The sequence below is a fragment of the Arthrobotrys flagrans genome (genome assembly GCF_004000055.1).
Source record: "Arthrobotrys flagrans strain CBS H-5679 chromosome Unknown unitig_3, whole genome shotgun sequence".
Lineage (NCBI taxonomy): Eukaryota > Fungi > Ascomycota > Orbiliomycetes > Orbiliales > Orbiliaceae > Arthrobotrys > Arthrobotrys flagrans.
Genome location: NW_027137547.1, coordinates 5,499,839 through 5,520,318, shown reverse-complemented (window position 1 = coordinate 5,520,318; position 20,480 = coordinate 5,499,839). Strand labels below are relative to the sequence as shown.

The following is a 20,480-nucleotide window of genomic DNA, read 5'->3' as shown; positions in this document are numbered from 1 at the left end:
GATTCCGGGTGTAGAAGGCATGATCACCACCTGTGTGAGTATGGAAAGCATGTGAGACTAAAGCATTTAGTTCGATTTGGGACATTCATACTGGGAAGGTTGTAGTTTTTTTAAAAAAAACAATCATGCAATGGCATACATGTGGCGAAAGCAACAATTTCCTTGAACTTCCTTAATAGGAAGGAATTAACTTGAATTGGTTAGTTAGACCAAATTAGCTTCCGAGAAAGTAATAGACAAACGTTCCCCCAAGTCTTATATAAGCTTCTGAAATTCGAAACAAGCATCGTTAAAACTTCCACTTTAAGGACTCGGTTATTTACACGAGTTGTAGCACCTTCCTATGATAGTAAACTTAAATATTCTCAATCTTAACGATTTAATCTTGAAAAATTCAAATTCTCAGATTTCATAGGCTTGAGAGTTCACGGAAGTTGTATATAAATCCCACGATACCATCATCGGACGAGACTTTTCTTAACATCATCACACAGAAAACCTACAATACAAACTCCTTCAAAGCTTCAATCCTTTAGTATCAGGCACAAACAAACACTCTACCATCCCACCTCATTGACTAAGTCTCAACCGACCTTTACACATATATTTTTTCAACCTTCAAACCTCAACAAGATGCGCATCTCCACAATTCTCTCCGTTCTCCTCGCCTCCACCGCCATCTCCGCGGCTCCAGTGCCATCCGATTTCGTAAATCCGTTCGAGGTTGTAGAAAACATCGCCGACGGCATTAGTCTCATATGCACTACGGAGATTGTCAAATGCGATAAGATTAGAGATGCCATTAGCAACGCTCTTGGGAGTGCCCTTAAGCATCATGTTGATGCCGATACCACGAAGCCTAAGTTGGGCAAGAGGGCATTTGACCTCGCGGATCCTTTCGAGATTGTAGAAGACATCATTGATAGCATTGGTCTTCTATGCGTTGCTGAGATTGACAAATGCGAGAAGATTATGGATGTTATTAGCAAGATTTTTGGAGGTGCTCTTAAAAATCATGTTGATACTGATACCACGAAGGCCAAGCCGGGCAAGAGGACAGTAAATAAGCAGGAAAATAAGAAAGCAAATAAGGAGGCAGATAAGGAGGAAGAGAAGCTGATTATTAGTGGGTTCATTGGGAAGTAGATGCTCCTTATAATAAACATCATTCCCAACTCCATTTTCGGCTATAATGGGTTTCGGTTAATAAAATTTTGGTTTGTTGTAAGAAATCATATGTAGACTAGTTCAAAATATCGAATACACAAATGTCACAAAACGAGATAAAGCACTAATATGTATACCAGTTGATACTTAAATTGTTCCTTAATTCCTAAATACACAACAACAAAAGCATACAATTAAATAGACAATAACAAAAGAACTAACTAAACTAAACTAAACAGAAGATAACTCTATAAAATAAACATTCGGAAATAGATAGCTGAACTAAACAGAAAATAACTCTATGAAGTAATCATTCAGACATAGACAATCGAACTAAACAATACATATTTCTTTGCAGTTATGCTGCATATATGGTCAAGTACCCTATACAAAATACATTACCTACATAGACCGTAATACCGCACAAATAATATAACAGAATTAATATGCATGTGAAAGTTGTTGCTGCTGAAACGAGGTGGCGCCTTATTCGGGGTCTGTCCCTTCGTGTTGTTTTTGTGGTTTCTCTTCCAGCCACAGCAAGGCCTGAACTTCTCCGATAATCATCCGCGGTGTCCCTCCGGCTACCTCTACCTCTGCTTTTAGTTCTTTATGCTGCTGTATCCTCGTTACACTATATATATTTCCCACCGTGACGCTTATGTGGGGATACTGATCTTAATTAATTACTTATTAATTCCTAGCCATTCTAGGTGCTGGCATGGGATGCCACTTGTACGACCTTTCAGGGAAAGATATACACAACTTCATTCCTGTAAGTTGAGGTTTCAATTGCGGTCGTTTTCGAATTTTAAATTTATATCTAGTTAAATAATACAGAATTAAAGTTCGAATTGGGCGAACGTCAGCTAATCAACTAGCCTTTATCATCTAGATTAAATATCTTCACGTCATATTCTGGTTCTGTATACTACAGATGTAGTATCCTTCACCTACTCCAGCTCACCCCGCTATAATTGCCGTTCCACCATCAGATGATTTTCTTTATTGTAAGCACATTTTACGTATTTCTTCTGGTATACCTAGTAGCTCCCATATTTGAATACAAACTGCTTCTTATTAGAGCATTGAGCTTGCAGCAAGTCTTGATGGTACTTGTATTAAATCAGCTTCTCTCGTTTTCTACAGAAAATTTATTACTAACCATATAACTCTTAACATTCTCACCATTTTCTCTCTTCTGGCAGTCTTTTCCGAACTCCCAATACCGCACCTTAAAAACTTTAATCTCATAATAATACTGGTTGTTCTAGCTTGGAAAATATGTGCATCAGACCAGCGGATATAAGAAAGAGCCATATATAACAATACAGTATGTTAGTGACCCCTTGATTAAATATAAAAATACCACAGTATTATCTAGTTTACGAGACTACGTAAATACTTCATAAATTACTCTATAAGCCCGCTGCGATAGGCTATTATCTTAACAGCCAAAGTCAAAATATTTAAATCCAGACCTTCCAATGCATAAAGCTTCTAAATGCCAAACCCAACTTCAACCAACCGAACCCCTCCAACCCTCTAAAAGTGGCGAGTAAAAGAAGGTCGACTCCCTGTTAGGCGCAATAAGCTCTTGCCCCGGGTTTCCGTGGATCTCCCGACGAGTAACGTAACTTCGGAATTTACCTGCAGACGGCGGGAGTTTTAAAATATAGACGGTGAATAGATCCGGCAAGCCGACTCGATCCAAGGACTTGCTCACAGCTGCGGCTCGCATGGTAAGTACCGTATCAGTGCAAAAGTGGCGCGAATGCACTCGAGTGGTGTTTCCATTTCTGGAGCTGTACTATCCCCTGCAGCTTCAAAACAGAGCGTTTAGCTCACACAAGCTGCTGAAGTATAAAACACATTATTTCCCCTCTTTTTGGTCCTGATTATAATCTTATCCTTATTATAATCTCTATCGATTAAAGGGGGGTATATTGCAGTAGACTTTTGGATATTTTATTGGAGGTGAGGGCTTTTTGGAAATACATTTGCTCATCTGTCTGTTAAGCCCAAGGCAAACGAAATTAATCTACGGCTGAGCTTTGGGCTGACATCTAAGCTTAGCTATCGTTTCAGGGTCAACAACACATAAAGCTCCCTGAATACCATCTTCATCACCTTCATCCTCTCCATCAACTTTCCATCTTCTATTCCACCTCCGTATTACCCAAACCCTCCAATCTTTACTAGACAAAATCAATCACAATGGGCTGGTTCTCCAAGAAAGAAAAAGTCGCCGCTCCCGACACCGCCTCCTCCAACCCCTACGCAGCTCCACCACCAGCCTACGACTCCGGTAGTAGCGCTCCATCCGCCTCCTACGACAATAAATCCGCAAATCTCTACGGCGGCGCTAAGGAATCGTCTACCTACGGAAACAGCTCTTATGGGGGTGCTAAAGAATCCTCCGGCGACTCCTATGGAGCTTCCGTGTACGGTAGCAACACCAAACCAAGCGGTGGTTCTAACCCCTACGGCGGCAACAACTCGAGCCCCTATGGTGGTGCTAGCGGCGGGCAAGATGATAACGCCTACTCCGGGAAAGGATCTTATGGATATGGATCCGGCGGGTACTCTGCCGAAAGCGGATACAATTCTAAAGATCCATATAGTACCGGTCAAAGCAAGCAAATGACCGCCGAAGAGGAAGAGGAAGAAGACGCCGATGCCTTGAAATCCCAAATCCGATTTACCAAGCAAGAATCCGTCGCCTCAACCCGTAACGCTCTTCGTGCCGCCGCCAGAGCCGAAGAAGTCGGTCGAGATACCCTTGTAAAACTCGGTGAACAGGGTGAAAAGCTCCACCAGACAGAATTGAACTTGGATATGGCAAAGAACCATGGTCATAGAGCTGAAGACCAAGCCGCACATTTGAAGAGGTTGAATAGGAGTATGTTCGTTCCTGTGGCTGGTAGTCCGTTCGGGAGACAAGCTAGAGCGGATAAAGAGGAAGAGAAGATTATGGAACGTCATAGAGTTGCCAGGGAGGAGAGAGAGAGGGTTCAAGCTGCCGGAATGCAAGGGCAACAACAGGTTAAGGGTGGATTGAGGCCGATGGGAGCTCCGGCTATGGCGCCAAGACAGAAGATGAGTTTGGCAGAAAAAGCGAAATACCAGTTTGAGGCTGATGCGGAGGATGATGCTATGGAGGAGGAGATTGATGATAATTTGCATCAGCTTGGAGGAGCGATTGGGAGGCTTAATCTTTTGGCGAAGACGCAGAATCAGGTTGTGCAGGATCAGAATAAGACTATTGACCGGTTGAACCAGAAGGTTAGTTGTTTCTTCGTTTCTTTCATATATTATTTTGGGAAGATGCTAATGATATATTACAGAGCGAGTCGGTTCACCAACAAATCGACCGAAACACCCACCGAATCAACAAGATAAAATAGATGGATTCCGTGGGATGGCCGGTTTTTGTACACCTGCGATTGACGTTTGTATGTACTGTACTTAGACTTGGCCTGCCTGCTATGATTGAATCTACTCTTTGCCACAAACGGAATTGAAATATATTTCTGGAATTCCTTGTATTAATGTTATATTCGGGTGCACTGGATGGGATGGATATTTTTTCTGGCTTTCCTCATGGCTTACCTTGCGTTTCATGTTTCTTTTGTATACAACCTGCGAGCTTGTTATTGTTCTTTCTGAGGTAAATACAAATGATTTCGATCATAATAATACCTTCAGCTTAGATGGAACTAGTAACTCTAAATTCGAAGTCTCAGCTGTCGAGTCGCCAGACTATCCTAACCTCACCATTCTACAAATCAAGTCAACCAGGGCTTTCAAGGCCACTTGAATATAACAATCCCCCACTAAGCTCCGTGAGTGAACTCGATCTCACATAAAAATCAGGCCTCAAGGTTGAAGACACGCCGTACTATATTCAACCAACAACACAATTCCCATCTTCCATCGGCCAAAGCCCCTTCAAACGACCACGACACCTTCAAACCCTCAAAAAGGAACCAGAACTTCAAGAAGCTCCTATAGCTCAGTTGGTAGAGCGCGACACTAGTAATGTCGAGGTCTACGGTTCAAATCCGTATGGGAGCAATCTCATATTCATCTTTTTTGCATCAATTGGATCTTAAACGTGATCTTTTTGGGTAAATTGGACGTGGCGGTCCGAGGTATTAATAATTTAAATTTTTTTGGACATCGTGGCTTTTATGGTTTTTGGCGAGGTGTTGGATGGCTAACTGACTATAGACTAGTTAATTAGAGGACCGTGATCGATATCATGGAGCCGATTAAATTCTTGCTTACGTAGCTTAAGCTTAACGACAAGCCAGCATTCGGGTCGAACTACTGCATTGTTCGGTACGAAACCTGGATATGGATACCGCAGGTACACGGTTTATTGTATCAAGTGGATCCGGTTAAACTAGTCCTTTGGCGTGCTGGTATTTAACGTTTTTCTGTCTTACAGCAGGTACAGACATAACGCTCGGATGCAGTATTTCAGGGCAGACAGGCGGGCGGGATTCCACGGCTTCGATAATTATCAATTGAACCGTACGACCTTGGATTATATAAACCTCTTCTTCAACCCTCAACTTCGAATAAAATCCACCATCTTCACTCAATAGTCTCTATAATTCACAATGAAAGCTTCCCAAACTTCTCCGGATGCACAATACATTCAATATAAACTCCACCGCAACCTCTCCCACCATGCATTCACGCACTGCCGACCCCTCCTCACCACCCCTCCTTCCCCCATAACGCCAACGGGTCTCTCCCGCCTCCCTAACGAACTTTTACTCCAAATCTCCTCGTATCTTTTGACGTCGTCTACTCCGATCATAATCTCCGATTTTCAAAAACAGGATGTTTCGAGCACGACGTCTTCATACACGGGATTTACGAATAGGCTTGTGAATCACTATATCGGCGCCTCGTCCGGTCTCTTCCTTGCTGATAAGAAAATAAGTAATGCGGCGTTGGAGGTGTTATACTCCTCCAACAAATACATCCTAAAACTTCGGGTGAACTTCACCCGTTCCTTCCTCCTTTCCATAGGAGAAATCAACAGATCCAGGATAAAATACATTCAGTTCGGCGTCTACTCAAAATTATCAGCGAACACTTGGCAATATAATCTAAAACGGGAATTTGAGAGACTAGGAGGTGATATTGTGAAGGATATGGTGGGGGTTAAAGAGGTGGAATATAAGTCCGAGTGGACGCATGGGCAGAATCATCCGGTTGGGGAGGTAGGGGTGCAGGAGGTTGTGAAGGTTGAGAGGAGGGGGGTAGAAGAGTTTCATGGGAAACTACTGAGGGTTTGGGAGGAGGGGCCGGGGAATGCCAAGGTTCAGTATGTATTCCTTCTTTTATTGATTATTTTTTAATGAAAGAGGAGGCGCTGACCAATATAAAAGGGTTATTTCGAGTCCCCCACCAGACCCTCCGGTGGTGCAGCAACAATGTGGCTTCCTCTCGCTTCCTGTTGAAATCCTGGGGAAGATATTCTCATATTGCGATTTACAGAAGGAAGTACTCCTTTCAGGACCCCACAACTATTTCACGATTCATAGGACTATGGGCGTCGGTCCGCTCGATGCGGTTCTGAAACATCACTCGCCGTGTTTCGATTACTTCTCTCTTTTCCTAGTGTGCAAAAGGATTGGGGAAGTGATGAGAGACGTTGTTTATGAGAATACAAGGTTTAGGGTGAGGGATAGAGGATTAGTCGTCTTAAGCAATGCTCTTAATGAATATGATTTTAATAAGATTAAGGATGTGGAATTGGTTTTGGGACATCCTAATCAAGAGAGGATGAAGTTTGTGGTACTCTGCTTAAAAGGCGTCATTTGGAAACTTTTGAAACCTGGAAGTAGGGTAAGAAAGGTAGTAGTGAAGGTGGATAGATTATCTGTCCCATACCTTGGAACGATAACCCCGCTACTAAAACAGCTAAGAAACAAAACCGACCTAACCCTCCTCGAAACCCTCGGAACAGCAGCTAACCTAAAAACTGGTGATAGCTTTGGAGTAGACATGGGCAAAGAAAATGATATAAGCTGGATGCTGGATGACCAATCTGATACCATCTGGACATGGAGTTGGGCGCAGAATGGGTGGAGAAATTTTGGGGAGGTGACTGGAAGGGAGGAAGGGGAGAGAGATAGAGTGGGCAAGGTTAACGGGTTGAAGGAGAAGAAGGGAAGTAGTTATAAAGGGAAAGAGAGGGAGGGGGATGGGGGAGTGGGGAGGGGAGCGGGAGGAGGATGAGGAGGAGGGTTAGTAAGAGTAGGGATATATTGAGGAAGTGGGTGTCTGATTTGCATTGATTCTGTCCATACTTATACAATACATATCCTAGTACTGCATATGGTGCTAATAACGTACACATGGATATATCATCATCAATGTGTTTAAATATTATATCGTCTACGAGCATCGGATACTAGCCGTGGTGTTGAACCAACATTACCCAAAGGGGCTAGCGCCACCCTAACACCACAACCACCACTCTTCCCTTCTAAACATCCACACGACTCCTCGTGAGCCTCATTCTCGAGGCCCGGCATCGACCAAAGAACATCAAACATCACAGGCTACTCATTAACTTGAACTGGCCATACACTCAAGTTACACCGCATAGACAGGCGCCGATTGCCTTCTCCCAGCCACGTTCACTCGATTCGTCACGCGGTGCCACTAGCTGCCAGCTGTTGAGTCCACCCCGGACGAACCCCATCTCACGCGAAAGACGGCTAGGAATTCCCATAAGACAAAGAGGAAATGCATTCATCCGCGTCTCTACAATACATCTATTTATTATCATCTTCTACCGGAATGCCAACGTTTCTCCTCACAATATCTCCCAGTTAAAGAAGGACACCAGAATCCCTAGCTATCGAAATGCCATCATGGATCTCACCACCACCCCCACCACCCGACCACCCCCTTCTTCGCTCCTATAATTCCCTAAAATCTCGAATAGCGGATATAACATCCCTCCCACCTTCTGCAATCGATATTCTACTTCCGTCTATCACCGCTGCAACAGCAACATTAACATTAGTTTACGTTTATCGAAACTTCCTAAAACGCTACCCGGACTCAAACTCCCTCCCTCCACATTTCTTCCGTCGCAAGGGATTATACGGAAAAGTTGTCAGCGTCGGGGATGCAGATAACTTTCGCCTATTCCATACACCCGGCGGAAAATGGATGGGATGGGGTTGGTTACGGCAGATACCCGAGGGTAGGAAGATGTTAAAAGGACAGACGGTACACTCTCCTCCCTATTTCAATCCACAAACCCTCCCAAATCTTAATACTATTTTACTAGATACACATAAGAATAGCGGGCGTCGACGCTCCCGAAGGCGCCCACTTCGGAAAACCCTCCCAACCCCACTCCTCCGAATCCCTAACCTACCTCACCACCCTCCTAAACTCCCACAACGTCCGCGCCCACCTCCTCCGCCGCGATCAATACGAGCGAGTCGTCTGTTCCGTCTCCCTAAAACGAAAAGGAATCCTAGGCCTTCTAGGTTTCAAACACGATGTTGGGTTATTAATGCTAAAAGCTGGTATGGCGCAGGTATACGAAAGTACTTATGGAATAGAATTTGGAAAAAGACGGGGGATGGAGGAGAGGTATAGAGCTGCGGAAGAGGAGGCGAGGGCGAGAAAAGTGGGGATTTGGGGGTTGAAGGGGAAGTATCAGAGTCCTGGACAGTATAAAGCGAGGTTTAGTGGGAAGGAAGGGCCGTTTACGCCTAGTAATGCGATTGCGGAGAAGGGGAAGGAGAGTGCGGGGGAGAAGGTTAAGGGGAAGAGAGGGGTTAGTAGTAGTAGTGGTGCTGTTAAGCTAGAAGAAACAAGGGGGGGAAGAGGAAAGCGACGACGGTGAGGACGGTGGCGACGGTGGATAAGGTGATGAAGAGGGGGAAGGGGGAGAAAAGTATGAAATAAAGTGGATTTTCGGCATTATTATGGTTTTATGAGCTTCTTCAGGGTGGTAATTTGCTTTAACAGTGTATAAAATTGTATATGGGACGGTATATACTCCTTTTTTATACTCCTTTTTACATGTAATCTAGAACGACCGTATTTTCATCTCCAATGATACAGCATCTCCAAGTTAAACCAGTGTCCATAGTGTAAGGCAAGTGCGCACAGGCAAGGTAGATGATAAGGCAGGGTAATATGGAATCCCTAGCTTCTTGCATATCTACTTAAGTAGCTAATAGAATCTGCAGAAAGATGATGTGGTGGAGCGGGTATATTGAAACCAAGATTATCTAAAGCTCACTGATATACTGTGCATAGTACACTTTAAAACCACTTAAGTATTCTATCATTTATTAAGGGAATTGCTAGACGGTCCCGGCCCCTTCCCTATAGTAATACAGGCTGCCTACACTTAGGTACTATGCCGGAAAAGTGGGTGGGATTGATACTGTATTGTGACATGATGCCGTATCGATAGCGTATTAGAGTTGTAAATTCGATTGTAATTTTTAGCTGCATTGTTACACCTATTTTTGCAATCTAGATTCATGAGAATCCAGATTGCAATTATAATCTGGATTCGAACAGGGTTAGAACTTAGTCATATGCCCAATATATACAAAACTAATTAGTGATATAATATACTGAGTTAGAGATTATGACTTTGCAGTTTGAAAGACTTTATGGGCTTCATAGATGGTAGAATATATCCGTTATTATGCCGCTAGGTACTTTCACAATCAGGATTAGAAGGATATTAGAATTTCACCATCTTCCGGCACAGTAAGTAAGTACCTACTGACCTGGATCCCTACCCACCTATAGACCTACCTATGGGTCTAACTATGGACCTACCTGCTAGGTAGATTCACAAGTAACTTCTACGCTTCCAAATAGGCATGTGTAGGCCTGTAGGCAGGCTTGCAGAAGATCTATAGGCAAGAACCTCCTTAAGTACTTAAATGGGTAGGCCTGGTGTTCTATGGGCTGTGGGAGAGTTCGAGGACTAGGTATTGTAAAAAAAAGGCGATCATTTCCATGAGGGGGCCGCGGAGTAACTTGAGGGGTCCCGTTGAGCATTTCCCGTTTTTAAACATCAAAATTCAATTATTCAAACCGTCAAAATGCTATCCAAAGCCCTTCAAAAAACTACAGCTATCTCGCGACCGCAGTAAAGACACTAGTCCAACAATTGCTTCCTTTGCCTGCATAGTCTCATTCTGATTACGAGACTGAGAATTCCCATCCCGTTTCCAACCTAAAATCCCCCGTTATTTTCTCTCTCCCTTGGTATCATCTTTTTAATCCTCCAATATCTCACATTCCGAGTCTTCAGAATTGCCACCCCGGTCTGTGGAAAGAGGTTGAGACCCGCCTAGAGGGTGTCCAAGAGATCTCTCCTCTGACTTGGTTGAGTTAATGGTCCAGAAAGTTAAAGCTTTGAGCAAAATATCTTCTTTTAACTTATAATTGTCCCAAAAGTCGTTGGCCGCTGTCTTTGGAAAGATACGGTCCAATATTGAAAGTGCGATCGAGGATTTAGATGAATCGATGGGTTTCCAATCCTTCAGTTGATCAACAAGAGAGTTGGGTGAGTCGTAACCCAAGTTTCTCAAGACATGGAGAAGAATGTCAAGGCGATTCGTCTTTAGATGCAACTGTTTGTCACTTTTTTCGGAAACGTACTTCTTTAAGAAGGCTCCTAGCTCATACCGATTGCGAATTTTTGATTCGCGGCTAATGCGGATGATAGGCGGGCCTCGGTAGCAGCCTGTAATTGTTGTAAGAGCAATTCACCGGCAAGCACGAGACCGTCAAGACTATCCAGAATTCTGAACTCAGCCTTGAATGCTTGTCCGTTGATTTGCTTGTAGCTAATGTCGTGGTTGACCTCGGACCATGTGTGCATTAACACAAACGCGACTTGGATCTCAATGCGGGGTTTCTTGTCACAGTCTTCTATCTTGATGTCTTCTTTTTTGGTGTCTTCTTTCTTGACTTCTTTATTGCCGTCCTCGTTTTTTCTGTTGTAGCCCTCCCGCAAGTACACTAAGTAGTGATCGGCAACGTAACCACGCCGCTGGGCGTATCCATCGGCGTTCCCCTCCCCTCTCCCCAGTTCCTTCGCTCTCTCCACATAGAACAGTTTTTCGATGTGGCCTTTAGCTTTGGCACTGTCATCTTGGGAATATAGTGCAATACGCACACCGGTGAAGTCCACTATATCAAAAAAAATATCGTCAACGTTGGCATATCCAGGAAGGTTGTCTTTGCGCCTTTACTGCAGCCGTTGTAGTAGTTTCGCCTTCAGTCGACCAGTGTCTTTAGCACGGAATGATGTGATTGCACGTATTCTGTTCTGCTCTAGCGCTTCTCGACATTGAGCTCTTGCTTCTTTCCCCAAATTCCAGTGATACTTATAATCATACCGAGCAATGAAATCGTCTATCACTTTCTTAGAATCCACCTAATACCAAAAGACATTAGTTCAGGCAAGCAGGCTTCTTTACCTCAGCTTGATTCGCTTACTGGCTACAATATCACCACCAAAGTCGGCCTCAGTCAGCCATAAAGTTTAAGAGAAGATATTTACAACTACTATATTTACCTGCTGTGACCGTAACACTAACAAGTTTTATGCTAGCGACTAAATTATTTGCATCCGTCGAGGTTATGATAATATTAATGGGTGCCCCACTTACCATTTTGTTCAACAATCAGATAATAATCCTTGCTTTTAAATAAATAACGCCACTAAAAATATGTATTTAAGAAGTACGTCCGGTTTTGCGATGGTGTCCGGTGACCCGGCGCGCAGTCTAAGACAGAGGCCGAGAGGCAAGGCTGATGATAAGGCTCGAAAACAGAATATTTACCCACTCTCCTCGCAGATTCCATTCAGAAAACCTGTAAAAGAATACCATTATAAAGCAAATATATACCTAAGTACTTAAGTATCTATCAAAATCAAACCCACCCAACTCCCACCCCACCAACATGCCCCCCATTCCCAATAAACTCATCCAACTTGCCTCGGATCCTGCGGGAACGGCGCAGGCCAACTAACCCCCCTACTGTAAGTATACCTCTCCTGCAACCTCTTCAACGTCCCATTCCCCAACGGTCCTCTATAATACGCCTTCAAGAAAATATAACTACTTTGCATAGCCTGATAGTAGCTCCAAACCGTCTCCATATCTTCCAGCAATATCTCCAAAATCCTTCTCAACACTGTATACGGTAAATCCGTAATCCCCACTTTTGGAGGAGGAGGTAATGGACGAATGGTATAGTCTTTGCCGATTAGACCGCGGGCTATGGAGAGATAGGTTGTGGAGGGGAGGGCGGACAGGTGGTAGATTCGGTGTTTTTCGATCGCGGGGGTGCAAGGGTTGGAGGAGGATGGGAGGATTAGACATTCAGTTGCGAGGAAGAGGCGGTAGTACTTTTGGCGGAGGGAGGACTTTGTGAGTGAGATTTTTTCGCGGAGGAGGTCGAAGACTTCGATCAGCGTAAATTTTACGGTTGAGGTGCCACAAAGTTTGCAGCCTGGGAGGGTTTTCTTGGTGGTTGGGGGTGTAGATGATGAGGATGATCCGGCTTGGGGGGTATCTGGTATATCCCCACTATGGTCTGGGGATTGAACATTACAATCGCAGTATTCCGGGAAGTCTAACGCCCAAAGGCTTTTACTCCCCATCCCCAAAGGTTTATAGCAATGTAAACAAATACTTTCGTAACAAACCCTTTCGTAACAAGGTTGTAACCATCCTTTTATCACTGTCGTTTTCTTTCCTCCCCTTTCTCCTTCCTCTCCTCCGTTTTCAGAGCCAGAATCTACTATCACCTTCCTTTCAATCTCATCTAAATATCCATACCTCTGTACCCCCGCCAATTTCAAATCCGACGAAATATCATCCCCTCGTCTCGTCTTTATCACCCGTGCCGGAAGTTCATATTCCGGTTTATACCCTACCAACCACGACGGTGACGAAAAGCACAAATGATACTGTTTCTTATTCATCGACCCAAAAGTCTCCTGATTCTCATACTCCTTCAAAAACCTTTCTCCCCCCGTCAAACTCCTTTGCGAAGCTAAAGAAGAAGAAGAGGAAGACGAAAGCGACGACGAAGCCGAAGAAGTTAAACTCGTCAAAAGCGGGGGTTTCTGGGTTAACGTCGTATCCCTTGGACATCGGTGATGGCTACACCAAATAGTACTATACTGCCATTTTGAATCCGTCGTCGTATGTTTAGAGTACTTGAATACAGCGAGGTGAATGGGGTATAATGATGACGGATAGAAGATTCCAGTGGCGCTATCTAATAATAGTGCTGTAGAGCAGGTGGGGGGGCATAATACATGACTACAATAAGGACATTTTAGAGGGTTTGAAGGTGTATAGTATTCTAATGGGGTGAAGATACGACGATGAATACGGTTTATACATCGTGCGCGGGAGATATCTGATGAAGACTCCGAAGGTGGAACGGGAGGACATAGATGCCGAAGACCCTTGGTGGAGAGAGAAAGGGAGACTCGGTCGCGGAAGGGGAGGTAGTGGAGGATTAGGGAGAGAATATCGAGGGGAGGGTGAAGAAAGGGGGGATTGGATGGAAGGGCTGGGGGACTCTGATGAGGCTATGCGGGCGAGGGAGGCGATTGTGGGGCTGGTGTCTTTATTATGGTTGCGGGATAGTTGTAGCTTTTGCAGGGCTTTGGATAGCATTTTGGAGGTTTCCAATGAATTTTAGGATATGATGTATGATGGAGCACCCGGGTGAGGGTCGTACGAACCACTTCATCCTTCTCGGTTCTTGCGGGTTACAACAGTCTCAACACAAAAACATCTTAATCAAAATTACAACGAATGAACACACCTTCGGGCCACAAAACGTTTAAGAATTTCCACTCAAATCCTGTGCACAAACGTTACAAAGGCACTGGATTTTATCATTTTGAGCCTCAGAATTAATTGTTTTCATTCAATTTTATAATATATGTTTTTATATAGTAATATCTAGCCTTTGCAAGTCTCAGAATAATATAATCTTGTATTTTGATTAGGTTGTTTCGCGTTAAGGCTGTTACAGCCCGCGAGGACCAAGAAACATGAAGTGACGCTAGGGTGGTTCGTATGACCCCGTAGGATGAACCATATTTCCAAGCTTTATCGTGAACCTTGCCTCTACCATAACTACATCGCGCGCTGGGTTAACCTGTCTTTCTGGAGATATTCTCTCATTTGGGATAAAGAATGTGGTCGTAGAATGACAAGAAGCGCGCTATTAGGTGACCAAGTTAGAAGGCGATTGCTGACTAAGCCGACAGGCTGTTGTATTTTATACAGCTGTGTGTTGTCGCATTTCCTCGGCGGCATCGGGTTGCATGTTGATAGTCCTGTCTATTGAGGATTCGAGAGCCTATCCCACATGGTATGATACTTTGCATATGATTTAAAGATCGCAATGAAGGAATATCAGGCCTAAATTTGCATTTAGGAACATCTTCGAAAATCTTTACACTCCTAAAACAGAACGGTCTAATTTATTCTTTGCACACGCCGTACCGCAACCAATCGGTACGACCAAAGCCAAGACGAACGTCCTAAAAGCGACCTAATAAAGGCCCCAATACAACCCTAATACTTTCGCACATGCATATGCAAAAAACCTAATTCACGCTTTAGAACTGCGCTACTCGACAACCTAATGTGAGTATTCGTTCCTTGCACAGCCTAATCTCCGTGAGTGGGCGGCAGTGCCTGAACGATCTTTAGAGGATTTGAGCATCCTTCAGCGTATTCTTTATTCTTCTACGCGAGATGACACCTTAAAGTATAGGTGATCCTGTAAACTAGCCCTAATCATATCCGTTTTTCTAAATTTTGAAAACTTCGGTAAATCAATGATCGACGAACAGAGGAGTATATAAAGGCTTGACGGCGCCCACTTCTTTCTTCTGATTTCAGAATACACTGCACTATAGCTAACCAACGGTACATCGGTCATCTACAGTATATCTTCATTCCTCAGCTACAGATTTCCACATCAATAACTCTCCGCATATATAGTATTACGTCATGAAGATGTGTCATGAAAAAATCCCCCCAACTTCCTGGAACATCGTCAACTATGAACCTCACGAGGAACAAATTCCCCCCGTCTGCCAGAGCCTGGTGCCCCCAATTTTTTCTTTATTACAAACAGAAACCCTCGTTTCGTCTACAGCAGAAACCTCTTATTTACCAGAAGAAATGATCATCGCGCCCCCACTACAATATATATCCGCACACCCTGAAGAAACACTATACTCTCCCTTCAACACTGGCGGTGGGATCGAGGTATTAGATGCAGTCGTGCAGTACCATAATCACGCGAGGGCTGAGTTTGAGCGATTCATTGAATTGGTTGTGCAGCGGCACCTTCGACGTTTAAATCTTCCGTAAGAGTTCCTTTTGTTTTTTGTTTTCACCCATTAGTTTCTTTTTTTATTTCTCTTCTTTATCAACTCTTGATTGGTTATCAATCCATATGCCATCACACGTCATCTTTAGTATCCAAGCTCCAGTTTGGTCGTTCACTACCCATAGCGGAGTGTTGAGATACCTGCCTGTCCCCAGCTGAGCTATACACATCTACAGTGGGTCGCTTGTAGCGTCGAACTGGCTAGGCCTACTGAGGTTGGTTATCCAGGCAGAACTGTCTGGAAACTATAGCTATCAGGGTACCAGCTAGGCAGGAGGTGCTCTCCGGACTAGCCTTGGCCTGCCTTTTACTACCACGTCTGATAGCCAGGTTCACCGGTGCCGATCGACGTCGAACATCGGCACTCATCTGGAGCATCAGACTTATCATCGCAGCAATCCGTCTCGGGGGTTTCGAGCTACCTGCGAGCTTCGGATGCATCGATGATTCGATCCGGTGGGATGATGGTACCCACTATATGCATCTTCAATGTTGAAATTGTAATTGCACCGTCCTCGAGACCATTGCTAACGTACACTGGCCTCTATAGATTTATCCTTTTCCTTCAGTTTTCATGGGTCCATGCATAGATCCATTCTATCACGGCCATCTCGCCCTTCAATTTGACTGATTTACCTGCTTTTAGCTACGACTCTACGAGTTCTACCCAACGTTTATATCAGCTGATGGCGATATGATTTCTCTATCTTTTCTGTCCTATTGCATCCATTTTCATTGCTTTGTTCTCTATAAATTCCCTAACAAAACCTACGGAAGGCCTAGGAAAGCTAGGTTGACGCTATTGGATAGCCAGCAGATTGGATAGATGAGGTATCCTGATGCTTCAATCCTCCTTTCACTAACAATTCGATGAACCTCCGAACCAACACCACGAACGACATCACAGCGATGACAACTTAGCTATAATACATACATGGCAGCTTCCCTTACCCTTGTTCCTTCATTATTCTTTTCTTCCCTTCATAGATTCTTTTCTTCAATGCCTAGGAACATTGCCTAGACCATCTAGGGAAAAAGTGTTGTCAAGACGAAGTACGAAGTACTTTGAGTCAGAAACAAAGATAAAGCAAGAATTGTGCAGCGGGAATCTCCAGGGATCCGGAGAATCTGGAGTCCATCACACATCTCAGTACTAGGGCGTTGAGCCTTAAGTGAGATATGTGGGAGGATGGAATTCTTGAACTCCAACCGCCTCTGTTCTGTGTCTGGGGAGAGAGGAAGGAAAGGAAGAAAAACAAGAAGGAAAGCGGGAAGGGCCTTTTATACCCTTCTTCCATGTTGTGCATACCTCTTGATCGTCTGTCTTTAGTCTTGATTAAGCATTTATGCTATGATTTTGGTTACCTGGGTAATTGAGTAGCTGCTGGTATATATACTCTGATGCCATCATACGGTCTTTATAACTTTTTCTTGCTTCTATCACCCATCTCCTTACATTGCTCCACTTTTTCTACTACCTTCTCATCGATTCTGGTAAACCAGGAAGGGGGTTTTCGAAAATCAACATGGCTAGCGTTAACGTTATTCTTTTCACTATTTGGTTCTAGATATTTGGCATGTATCTGGGGCCGGGGGTGCAACTAATACTATCAAGCGCCAATAAACGATATAACATCCCTGGCGATACGACATTCGACACGACTTATCGATTCATCAAACGGTATGGGTCTCGAGGAATAAGATTTGCTTCGATCGCGATCGATGAGTTTATTACTCGGAATCCATGGGTTATCCGCTATTTAGACCTTTGGGGAGATTGGTTCGAGACACAGATACTGCCTATTTACCAGTTCCTCGTTGGTTATTGCTATTCTCAGTGGTATTTTGTGGGAGATCGGTTCAAGACAAGATATTACCTATCTACCACTTCTTTTTCAACTATGGCTATTTTTTGTGGCATTTCGTGGGTGATTGGTTTAAGACACAGGTATTGCCTACTTACCGATTCCTCATCGACTACTGCTATTCTCAGCAGCAATTTGTGGGAGATTGGTTCAGGAAACAGATGCCAGCCGTTTACTAGTTCCTCGTTGAATTTGTCTCTCAAACCCCTCGAACTGTCGGTATAGGTTGGGAAGGAGAAGAAAAAGGAAAGAAATGAAGGAAATGAGGGCTTGAAGGAAAGTTTTTTAAGGGTTGGTGAGGAAATTATGGATTTAAAAATATTAAATGGGATTAAGGCAACTACTCTTTTTCCAATGGCGTGTTTTAATCCTGTCATGGGCCACGTTGGGATTCATGGTCGGTAGGTCGAAGACCTGTGGGCTTTCACTAAATATAAAGGCTGCCAGTGCCTTGTCAAACAGGAGTAAAAGACCCTCCCCACGTTGTAATGCAATCTTTACGACTTGGCATAGCCTCTGAGCTTCGGCGTTTTCGGCTTGAGATTCTCTATTGATATTTGATGTTAATTAGAGTCTGCTGAACCTTCTCATGTTGCCAATTTCAATTGCAGAAGCCTACCGGTCAAATTTACAGTGAATATTATGCCACTGGGACAGGTCTGGACAGTATACAAACTCATCTAATTTCCCCTCAACTAAAGTTAAAGAACCCGAACAAAATATATCTGATTCTCTGATTCTAGGGAGCTGTATCATGACCTTATGCCCAAGAACTGTCGGACACTTTCGAGTTCCGTGACCACGGTTTCAAGAACTCGGCCAACGAGCGCCCGGTACTCGCAGTCGAAGTGCTGAATGAACTTGTCGATGGGATCGGCATCTTTTGCCATGAATCTAGCAGCTTGCTTGATTGGAAGCTTTATCCTAGGTCTAGTATCATCGAAGAGCTGTGTGCTATTCAAAACCTTGACGATAAGTCAAACTACCTTGATGCTGTGGATAATTGTCTCCGCTTCGGTAACCTCTTCCAATTTCATTATCGCTCTGAAGCAATTAGGAGTATTGAAAATCCTGAAGACACCTGTAGACGGATTATCAGAACTGAAATCGTTCCCAAACTTTTGATGGACCTCCCAATTTTCAAGAAACCATTACCAAAACGAGAACGATTCTCAAACAATGAGGAACGATTCCAAGACGGTAAAGAGAAGTTATTGGACCTTGCCTACGATAGTGATAGTGACAGCCAATCGTATGGCAGATATCACGCCGCGCCTCCTGCAAACACTACTCATAAATCGGTAAAATCTATAGTCTCAGTAATGCCCAAGGCGAAAATATGTTTGACATCCCCTTCAGAAACTGATCAACAAGGTAGTTATAAGTGATCAATTGCATCGTTAAATGAAATGCTGAGGAGGCTAATTTAAGCAACTAATTATAGATTCAAAATCTAAAAATTTCTCAAGCCGGCAATCCAGGATTCCGCGTAGGCCTCAAAGCTTTCAGAAACACGGGGACCAAAAGAATGGTAAATAGCAAATATTCCGTCGCTAAAATTAATTTAGTCCTGTGCTAGCCGTGGCAGTGTCGTTCGAGGAAACCCCGAAAAATAATGTCGGAAGCCTGTTCGATTCACAGTATAGCCGTAAGGCACCTAAAACGTAGGTTCATGATTCTCAAACAACCCAGCTATCCGCCTCATTAGGAATCCAGCTAATCCTTTTTAGAGCTGAGTCAGCTAGAGAATGGTTTCAGAAGCTGAGAGACCTCGTCGCTGATCCAATTATAAGTGTAAGACGGCAACAAGGGGACAAATTGGTGAAAGTAGCTGTTCTAGACACCGGGATTGACATTTCACACCCCATGATTACAGAGGCTATTAAACAAAATGACTCTAAAATTACGAAATTCCAAGATTGGATTCAATCCCCGTTCGGTATAGGTGATCGCGTCAGCCATGGTACTGCAGTATGTGAGATTCTGTTGAAGGTTGCAAAGGTAGATTTATATGTAGGAAAGGTGTCTGATACCCCCCATTTTAATGACGACACTCCGGGAATAGTTAAGCAGGTATTTCGACGACCCTTCAATACCTCCGATCATCCTCCAATGTGAAACTAAAAGGTTTAGGCCATTGAACACGCAGTACCTTCGAGTGGGTGGGACGTCGATATTATTGTGCTATCCCTCGGTTTTGAAAGTGAAGATCAAGGTATCCGTAAGGCGATTTGGAATGCCTATACAAGAAACAAGATAATTTTTGCCGCAGCGTCTAATTCCGGCTCCCTCGTCCCCGATATCAGAGTATCGTTCCCCGGAAGAATGCATGGGCAAGTCATTAGCATCCGATCCGCCAGTGGACAATCCGTCAGATCAAACGCTTCGCCAACTCCTTCAGCCGGCGATGACAACTTTATGGTGCTCGGTGAAGGCATCAAAGCAGCTTGGCCAATAGAGTTAAATAATGGACACCATACCCGATATGTTTCTCGTACTTCCTTTGCGACACCAATAGCTGCTGGAATCGCAGCTCTTGTTCTGGAATTCTCAATACAGGAACGGAAAGGAATGCCCAATGTAACAGCAGAGGGCAAGGGCATTCTGTGGACCCATCGCAGGATTAGAAGGATATTTCACAAGATGTCTACCATTGACGACCAACTGGGCAATTCCGACTGCAGAATGATTTATCCATGGGGACTATTTGATTCTGAACGAAAGTATCTAGGTCACGGTATCGAGATTGACCGGTTATTAAAAAGCACACGATATTATATATTATCAATGTTTGATTTGCTCTCGGAACCCCAGCCCATCGGATCCATGCTTCGAACCACGATGCTCGTTGACCGGACCTCCCAAGATGTACATAGCAACTCAATATATCCGAGTACTTTCTCAACTTCTTAGACTGAATTATGTGTTGGCAATGATTTCATGGCACAGCCTAGGCGAATACGAAAGCATTGACACAGCCACTGG

The 20,480-nt window shown here is 43.9% G+C and overlaps 7 protein-coding genes across 7 annotated transcripts; 5 read left to right on the top strand and 2 right to left on the bottom strand.

Annotated features, from left to right (window-relative positions):
* Positions 1-633: 633 nt before the first annotated feature.
* On the top strand, positions 634-1,146 carry DFL_002992 (uncharacterized protein; the record flags this gene model as incomplete). Its single annotated transcript, XM_067631858.1, has 1 exon — positions 634-1,146. The coding sequence occupies one exon, from the start codon at positions 634-636 to the stop codon at positions 1,144-1,146; it is 513 nt and encodes a 170-aa protein (XP_067494363.1).
* Positions 1,147-3,384: 2,238 nt separating this feature from the next.
* Positions 3,385-4,574, top strand: DFL_002991 (uncharacterized protein; the record flags this gene model as incomplete). Its single annotated transcript, XM_067631857.1, has 2 exons — positions 3,385-4,452; positions 4,515-4,574. The coding sequence occupies 2 exons, from the start codon at positions 3,385-3,387 to the stop codon at positions 4,572-4,574; spliced, it is 1,128 nt and encodes a 375-aa protein (XP_067494362.1).
* A 1,221-nt stretch (positions 4,575-5,795) lies between these two features.
* On the top strand, positions 5,796-7,428 carry DFL_002990 (uncharacterized protein; the record flags this gene model as incomplete). The annotated part of the gene is made up of 2 exons (XM_067631856.1): positions 5,796-6,511; positions 6,576-7,428. 2 exons carry the CDS (start codon positions 5,796-5,798, stop codon positions 7,426-7,428), a joined length of 1,569 nt encoding a protein of 522 aa, XP_067494361.1.
* Positions 7,429-8,061: 633 nt separating this feature from the next.
* DFL_002989 (uncharacterized protein) lies at positions 8,062-9,061 on the top strand (the record flags this gene model as incomplete). Its single annotated transcript, XM_067631854.1, has 2 exons — positions 8,062-8,433; positions 8,495-9,061. 2 exons carry the CDS (start codon positions 8,062-8,064, stop codon positions 9,059-9,061), a joined length of 939 nt encoding a protein of 312 aa, XP_067494360.1.
* A 1,803-nt stretch (positions 9,062-10,864) lies between these two features.
* DFL_002988 (uncharacterized protein) lies at positions 10,865-11,867 on the bottom strand (the record flags this gene model as incomplete). Its single annotated transcript, XM_067631853.1, has 2 exons — positions 10,865-11,382; positions 11,771-11,867. 2 exons carry the CDS (start codon positions 11,865-11,867, stop codon positions 10,865-10,867), a joined length of 615 nt encoding a protein of 204 aa, XP_067494359.1.
* A 314-nt stretch (positions 11,868-12,181) lies between these two features.
* Positions 12,182-12,862, bottom strand: DFL_002987 (uncharacterized protein; the record flags this gene model as incomplete). Its single annotated transcript, XM_067631852.1, has 1 exon — positions 12,182-12,862. The coding sequence occupies one exon, from the start codon at positions 12,860-12,862 to the stop codon at positions 12,182-12,184; it is 681 nt and encodes a 226-aa protein (XP_067494358.1).
* A 5,008-nt stretch (positions 12,863-17,870) lies between these two features.
* Positions 17,871-18,883, top strand: DFL_002986 (uncharacterized protein; the record flags this gene model as incomplete). The annotated part of the gene is made up of 2 exons (XM_067631851.1): positions 17,871-17,892; positions 18,267-18,883. 2 exons carry the CDS (start codon positions 17,871-17,873, stop codon positions 18,881-18,883), a joined length of 639 nt encoding a protein of 212 aa, XP_067494357.1.
* Positions 18,884-20,480: the final 1,597 nt, after the last annotated feature.